Source organism: Primulina tabacum, chromosome 4 (genome assembly GCF_025594145.1).
Source record: "Primulina tabacum isolate GXHZ01 chromosome 4, ASM2559414v2, whole genome shotgun sequence".
Classification (NCBI taxonomy): Eukaryota; Viridiplantae; Streptophyta; class Magnoliopsida; order Lamiales; family Gesneriaceae; genus Primulina; species Primulina tabacum.
Genome location: NC_134553.1, coordinates 4,178,955 through 4,187,416, shown reverse-complemented (window position 1 = coordinate 4,187,416; position 8,462 = coordinate 4,178,955). Strand labels below are relative to the sequence as shown.

At 35.9% G+C, this 8,462-nt stretch overlaps 1 protein-coding gene across 1 annotated transcript; it reads right to left on the bottom strand.

Moving 5' to 3' along the window:
- Positions 1-2,530: 2,530 nt before the first annotated feature.
- On the bottom strand, positions 2,531-4,023 carry LOC142541348 (uncharacterized). Its single transcript, XM_075647893.1, has 2 exons — positions 3,949-4,023; positions 2,531-3,835 (listed from the first exon to the last, which is right to left on the bottom strand). Exons 1-2 carry the CDS (start codon positions 4,021-4,023, stop codon positions 2,531-2,533), a joined length of 1,380 nt encoding a protein of 459 aa, XP_075504008.1.
- Positions 4,024-8,462: the final 4,439 nt, after the last annotated feature.

Here is an 8,462-nt window from a genome sequence, read left to right as displayed (position 1 = left end):
AGTAAGAATGGAGCAATTGGGGTATGCTCGTATAAGGACATGTTTAGTCCGAATCACATGGAGATGTGAACCCACGGCTAGTTGTATCAATGAACCATTGAGGGTCACACAAGTGCTAACTTTCTAGATCCCGTTGAGAAGTAAAATAGTTCAATGTGTTGAACGGCTTACAAAGGAGTTTATAAGCGTAAATAAAAATAGAAGTATGACTTCTATAAGGAGAATGTAACTTTTAATTCGAGGAAGTGTTCCTAAATTAAAAGTTGGTCAAACGAGTAATGTATTTGAAAATTGTGATTTTCATATACATTATTATGGACTAAATTAAATTAATTCAAGTGTTGAATTAATTAAACACTAGTGGACCTAGTAGAGTCCAAATAATTAAATTAATTCAAGTATTGGATTAATTAAATAACATTTGGACCTTGTAGAGCCCAATTAGAAATAATTATTAAACTAGTGGGATTGAGTAAAATCAAGTAAAGATTAAATGGTCTCAAATGTGTTTGAGACATTTAAATAAAAGTCCATGGGCTTTATAATTGTTATAAACCCAAATAGAAATGCATGCATGGGAGATGAAGAGTTGGGAGGCTACTTTTTCAACATCCAAGGCATGGCATGCACATGCTCACTTTTACTTTTTCATACACCAAGAAAAACACTCCACTCTCTCTCCTCCAAGGCACTTGGACGAAAATTCAAGTAGAATTCTCCTTAATTTTTGTTCTTCAATTGTTGAGGAATTCTTACACTTCTCAAAGAAAAATGCTCTAATTTTTCTAGTGCAAAATTAGAGTGGATTTAGCTTGTTGGTGGTGGACCTAATTTTGAAGGAAAGATTCAAGAACAAGGGAAGCTTGTAGAGGGTCTTGCCTTTGAAGAGCTTAGTTGTTTGACAACTAAGTTGGAGCCATAATCAATCTTTCAAGATTGATAGGTATATTTCTTTAAAACACCATATGTATGACATTTTGTGTTTTTCGTATTTGCTACACATTATAGAATTGGGGTGCTCGGTTTTCTTGTTGAAAAACAAATTTTTGAAACTTCCGTTGCGCTTTCGGGCACCTTAATCGATCCCCTTTCAGCTTATCGTCAAATCGTAGTTTTTCAAGAGTTCAATCCATCGTCTCTATCTCATGTTTAACTCTTTCTATGTGAACAAGTACTTGAGGCTTTGATGATCGGTGAATATTTCACACCTAGCACCATATAAATAGTGTCTCCAAATCTTTAGTGCAAATACCACGGCTGCTAGTTCGAGGTCATGTGTTGGGTAATTCTGTTCATACGTCTTCAATTGTCTCGAAGCATATGCAATCATCCTTCCCTCTTGCATGAGCACACATCCTAAACCTCTTTTAGATGCATCACTGTAGATGGTGAAGTCTTTGCCTTCCATAGGTAATACTAATACTGGCGTAGATGTAAGCTTCTTTTTCAAAGTGTCAAAGCTTTTCTCACAAGCTTCACTCCATTGAAATTTAGAGTCCTTCTGTGTGAGCTTGGTGAGAGGTATGGCTATTGAAGACAATCCTTCAACAAATTTTCGGTAATAGCCCGCTAATCCCAAGAAGCTTCGAATTTCTGTCACAGCCTTTGGTCTAGGCCAATCTGAGATTGCTTCTATTTTCTTAGGATCCACAGCTACTCTTGCTGCTGATATTATATGTCCCAAGAATGTGACACTACTTAGCCAGAATTCACATTTCTTGAATTTGGCGTAAAGTTCTTTCTCTCTCAGTGTCTGAAGAGTTAGATGGAGATGTTCTTTGTGGCCTTCTTCACTTGGTGAATATATGAGAATATCGTCAATAAACACCACCACAAACTTGTCAAGAAATGGTTTGAACACTCTTTTCATGAGATCCATAAATGCTGCTGGAGCATTTGTTAATCCAAATGGCATTACCATGAACTCGTAATGTCCATATCTTGTTCTGAAAGCCGTCTTCGGAATATCGTCTGCCTTGACCTTCAGTTGGTGATAACCTGTCCTTAGGTCGAGCTTGGAAAATCCTGTAGCTCCTTTGAGTTGATCAAACAAATCGTCTATTCTTGGAAGTGGGTACTTATTTTTTATTGTGATTTTATTCTGTTCCATTTAATCAATACACAATCTCATGCTTCCATCTTTTTTCTTCACAAATAGAACAAGAGCTCCTCAAGGGGATACACTTGGTCGGATTTGTTTCTTATCCAACAGCTCTTGGAGTTGATCTTTCAATTCCTTCAATTATGCTAGAGCCATTCGGTAGGGTGCTTTTGATATTGGTGCAGCATCGGGTATCAAATTGATTTCAAATTCTACTTCTCGGTCCGGAATTGCTCCAGGGAGTTCTTCAGGAAAAACATCTGGAAAGTCTTGAACTACTGGAATATCTTCTAATGCAAGCATAGTTTCTTCATTTACCTCACTTATCATTGCTCGGTAAACTTCTTCTCCATTTTTCATGGCTCTCCAAGTCTGAGAAGATGATAGGAGGGACTTCTGTTTCTTGACTTTGCCATGGTAAATGACCTCTTATTGGTTTGGGGCTTGAAGTTTGACATTCTTCATTCGGCAATCTACTAATGCATGATTCTTGGATAACCAATCCATTTCTAGAATGACGTCGAACTCCACCATGTTCAGTTGTATCAATTCTGCTTGGAATAGGTGTTCATTGATACAAATTTTACACTTTCGGTGCACTCTATGTGTTTCGATTGTTTTACTAGTATGAGTTGCTACTCTAAAGGGTTCGACTAGTATTTCAGGTGTAAGCTCTAGTTTCTTAGTGAACTTTTTAGATATAAATGAATGAGTAGCGTCACTGTCAAACAACACATAAGCTGGCATTTCATTGATAAAAATGGTACCTGCCACGACATCGTTTGCATCATCTGCTTCTTCTTGAGTTATTGCAAACACACGAGCGTTGGGCTTATTCTCCTTTGGCTTGTTGAGGTTAGCATCAACATTTGGCTTGGTCCCTCTCTTTAATGGCTCGGGACAATTAGCAATTCGATGCCCTAATTTCCCACAATTGAAACATGCCCCAGTCTGTCTGTGACATTTCCCAGAATGACGACTATTACATTTGGGACACATCTTTGGTTCTTGGTAGGTTGGGTGGGACGAAGCACCTTTGAATGACCCATTGGACTGATTGGGTCTCTTGAATGGTTGTTTCCCTTGAGATGACTGTCCAGTAAGAGGCCGCTTATTCTTGTTCTCGTCCTCCCGACGCTTGATGTCTGTCTCAGCTCTTATTGCTGCTCCCATTAAATCAGCAAAGCTTGTAGGTTGGTAAACTGCTAAGGATGACTGGATACGGCTACTCAATCCCTTCTTGTATCTGTGCATTTTCAGAACTTCATCTGCCATGATTGTCGGGGCATAAGTTCCAAGGTCATTGAATCGGGAGGTGTAATCAACCACTGACAATTCTGGAGTTTGCGAGAAGTTCTCAAACTCACGCAGTTTTTGTAGTCTGACTTCTGCTGGGAAATATTGTTTGAGAAAGACATCTTTGAATTGTTGCCAGGTAATTGCTCCGACAGTTGTCGGGGCAGGTGAGACTGTTTCCCACCACTTGCTCGCCTTATCCTCCAAGAATGGTACTATCACCTCTACTTTGAGTGCCTCGGGTATCTCTAACAGTCGCAGTTGAGTTTCCACGCTTTTCAACCAATTCTGGCTACTTTTAGGGTTGGCGTCTCCCTTGAACACTGGGCAACGGTTCTTACGAAGAGACTCATAATGATACTTGATCCCATTCTGTGCCGGTGGTGGTTGAGGCTGCTGATTACCGTTACCATTGGGGTTTCCCAAACCTTGGATAGTCTATAGCCATCAAATCTGATTAGCTTAGGCCCACTCTGGGAAGTGGTGGCGGTGGATTTCCGTCAGGATTCGGATTTCTATTATTGTCGTTGCGGTTGTTAATATTGGCATACCGCGTGTTGCGATTGGCTCGTGGAGGTCTTCCGGCCATTTCCTACAAGTTTACGAGTTCCTAAGAGTTTGTCCATTTCTAAAGAAGACATGAATCATAAATAATGCAGAATGTTAATATTGGCGTACCGCGGGTTGCGATTGGCTGGTGGAGGTCTTCCGGCCATTTTCTACAAGTGTACGAGTTCCTAAGAGTTTGTCGCATTTCTAAAGAAGACATGAATCATAAATAATGCAGAATGAAGATTGGGATTACTGGATAATAACCAAATATTTTATTGATACCCAATTTCAAACTAACCACCCAACTTAAACAAGATACTGAAAACAAAACGCGGAATCAAAGGTACTGAAAGCAAGACTGGATCAAATGTCTAGTGTGAAAATAAAAGTGCAACATACGTAAAACTTTCGAAGAACAGATATCATAGACGTCTATTCTATCTCTCCATTTCCCATGGCTACGTCGGGTGGGGCTTCTTCCTCCTCGGGATCCTCCTTCGGCTCCTCCGGGTTCATCAAGTCTTCAATCTACCACTGGAGATTTTGATTCTCCAATTTCAACTCAGCAATCTTATCAATGTGGGACAAATTTCTCCCATAGCCTCATTCAACTCGTTTCTCGCATGCACACAATTTACCTTATTCTTCTAGATGAGCTCCTTCTTCTTCACTTTCCCTTTCTCCACCTCCTTGAACAGCCTTTGATTATTTTCGGACAACTGCATAATCGTAGTCCATGATTCTTCAATTTTCTTTTTATCCTTCAGTCGTGCTTGACGTGCTTCAGACAACTCCATGGTGCGTCGATCCACTTCTTCCTTAGACCGCTTGGCCTGACCCACTGCTATTTCCAAAGAGTCTTGAAGCTCGAAATTATGACCCCTAGTGAGCTCGAACATGTGGAAGATCTCATAAATCCTGTTCTCTGCTGCCATCAGCTTGGTAGTCAAGTTTTCTACTTGTTTTCTTCTCTCGTAGTTACTAGCTCTCAACCTTCTGATAGTCTTATCCTGATTTTCTAGAGCCAATTCCTTCAAATATATAATAGCATGAGCACGAGTGTGAGGTTGGTGATAGTCCCACTGAATCATCTTCCTATGAGTGATTGGGGCAACGTTCTTACGAGCAGTGACACACATACGAGCCATTTCCTGAAATAACGAGATGAAATGTTTAACAGATTCCAAGATAACAAGTATCGAAAAAACGGTCAAGGAACATTTTGTTTATATAAAACAAGGAATATTTTCCAAGGATTCTAAAGAATGAATCATAAGGATATTGACGACAAAGTTGGTTAAAAATGACTAAGCTTTTGCCAAAATTTGACTTCGTCAAATTTCCTATGGCAATCTCCCACCCGGATTATGAACCTGGTGTGCTCTAATATCAATTAAATGTCACGCCTCGAGATCAGGGTTAGTCAACACCGGCGTTGTCTCTCAATCACATAATTGCAAAACAACATGTCTCGTAGTAAATCGCAAATAACCAGTCTTTTTCATAACAAGTAATCGTCTTTACAATGCGATGAAAATAAAATGCGGAAGCGAAATACATGATGATAAAATTAAAAGACAGAATAAATTCGACTGGTCTTGAATTGGATTTGCTTCATCACCATCCCCAAAAATAATCTTGCTCTTCATCCTCGATTTGTTCCTCGTTCTTATCTGGGTGGGAATGTAAGGGATGAGTATTTTGGGAAATACTCAGTAAATGGGGGTCGATCGTGCATAACAAATGTCGAGGATATACATATGAATAAATTATCGTAATTTAAATATTAAGAATGTTGAATCAAATATTAACATAAATACGAATATAGCACTGAAAATCATCTCATTTTATATGGTTTTACTGATTAGTCCCCTATATGTTACTCCTCTAAGAGGCGAGGCCAAAGTAACAGTTATTATAACCCACCGCATCAGAGCCTAAACAAACCATATCAAAGTTTGGAATTTCCTTTACCATTTCTAAATCAAATCATTACAGTGCATTTCAAATAATTCAAACATGCTTTCAAATATTATAACTGATATCGAACAACGAATAATTCAAGGGATTTAATACCAAATGGAAATGAATATATCATGCCGATCGAATTTTCAAAGTCATATTTAATTTATTTTCGAAATATATCATGCTCACTTAAAAAAAGAAAATAAGTGTGCCAAATCTTTCATATAATAATATATTTATTCAAAAGTATACTTTAAAAATAATTAAATAAGTGAACCATATTTATTATTAGAATATAAATATCAAGAGCCACTTAAAATAACCATAAGTGTGCAATTTTATATAATAATAGCAAAACCCACTTACAGATTTCGTTTGGATTGAAACGTTAGAAGGGCGTGCTAAAAAAACTCCGCTCGAACAAGGTTGCAGCAAAGCTTTGAACTAGGCTGCTATAATGCTTCTATCTTGACCAAAATCGGCTGCTTTCACCTTCGAAAATGGACAAAATCTTAGTCTGGAGAATGTGCAGCAATTTGTTTCGAATAGTTGCGGAATTCTCGGGATTTTGGATAGCTTGTTTGATCAAGCTTCTCGGCTATTTTTGGACCAACTTCGGGTAGCAACTGAGTTCGAAAGAATGAGCAGGAACTCAGTTGATGCAGGGGAATTAGCAATGACAGCAACTGGACTTCGAAACGCTACTACAATGCTTCGAATTTGGCCAGGAAATTGGATCAAAAAATATGTTTTCCAACAGCTATACTTTCGAATTCCTGTAGCTAAGATGAGGGAGTTTGCAGTATGTGAGGTGGGTTTACTACCTTCGGTTCTTCTTATATAAAGGCTTGAATGGATCAGCTACAAAGGTAAGCTTTTATCACTCCATTAATGTTGCTAATTGCTTAATCAAAGGAGTGATTACACTCTTCTCTCCCAAGTTGAATGTGGCCTCTTCTTGATTCAAGATACACGTCCGAGATTCATGCTGTAATGGAGAGTGATTTTGGTTTCCTTAAGTTGCAAGGTGATGGGTTTTATGAATCTCCTCCAAGAATGGTGCACTTCATTTCCTCCTTCCATATTGTTGCACGGCCTTCACACCTCCCCTCAGTTGAATACTACCATCCTTGCAAGCCCTATTTGATGTATAGGGAGAAAATCTCTGTTATGATTTGGGAAAAGTTTTTTAGGGGAATGTTTTGTGGGAAGAATTTGTGTGATAAAAAATTATGTTTGAAATTTATTTAATATGATATTTTAATAAATGCCAAGAGTTTGGCTTTTTCTTAAAATAATCTGGTACAATTTGTACCGGATTCATAAGAATCCGTGTCAGATTGTACCAGATTCAATAATTTTTTAATTGAATTTTAAATAAAAAATTTATTTTAAAAAATAAAAAGAATCTTTTGAATCTGGTGCAACATGAATATGTGGCGGTCTGTCCCGAGTTCATCTTTTGTGCGTGTTATAAATTGTAAAATTTAATTTGAAATAATTCACGTTGTTCTTTTGAAGAAGCAGCGTTGGAGAGCTTAATTAGTTGCATTGAGGAAGCAGCGTTGGTTTTTTTTTCTTTTTTTTTTTGCTCTAATTTACGTGCATGCAAGCAATTATATATTTTTCTTATTATTAAAATAATTTTATTTTAAAATATTTGTTTTGTTTTTTTAAAATATTTTGATATGTAATTCAGAACTACAGAGAAAATTGTTTTAGTATTTCTTTAAGCAACAAGCATCTTCTAAATTCTCACGGTTTCAACAATTTTTTTCTTTCTTATTTTGTTTTTCTAATATACGTGTAAGATACTTATTATTAGTTGTTTTATTTATGGATTTTTTTACAAAAGTGATTAAATATTTAATTTTTTATATGTATTAATTACGCTAATATTAACTCATCTGTCATATTAAATACAATTTTGTATATTTAAATAATATAATTATTTTGAAATAATAATATTGAAAAACATTTTAAAAATTACAAACTTTTATTTATTTTTAGTTGTCTAATTATTATTACTATTATTATTTTTATATAATGATTATTATTAAATATATAATATTTAACAAAATTAAAATTAATAATATAATGCAAGCCAACAACATTACAATTATATTAATACATGCAATTATTATTTTTACTAGTGCATCGACGCACGTGTTGCGTGCTTATATAATATTTTTTATAATTCAATTGATTTATATTTAAATGAGGATCAAAATATAATTTTAAAAAATAGCGAGGGACTACACTGTAATTTTGATATATAAATTAAAAAATAAATTGAAAAATAAAAGAATAAAAAATGACATCAATGTGAATTGAACCTACAACCTAAACTCTAAGAAACAATGACTCTATCCGCTGAATTACATATAACTTACATTAAAATTTTAACATTTTATTTATATATATAATTAATAAAACAGACAATGACACCAAAGTTAGTTACTCTAAGTGTCTCAAACTTAATAAGATAGTATAGAAGTATAGATAACAATTAATATTGTTATACCATAATTACAAATAATACAATTAT

Coding starts and splice junctions, on each gene's coding strand:
- LOC142541348 (XM_075647893.1), bottom strand. CDS start 4,023: ATGGACAAACTCTTAGGAACTCGTAAACTTGTAGGAAATGGCCGGAAG. Junction 3,836..3,948: donor CGAGCCAATCGCAACACGCG/GTATGCCAATAT, acceptor TGATGGCTATAG/ACTATCCAAGGTTTGGGAAA.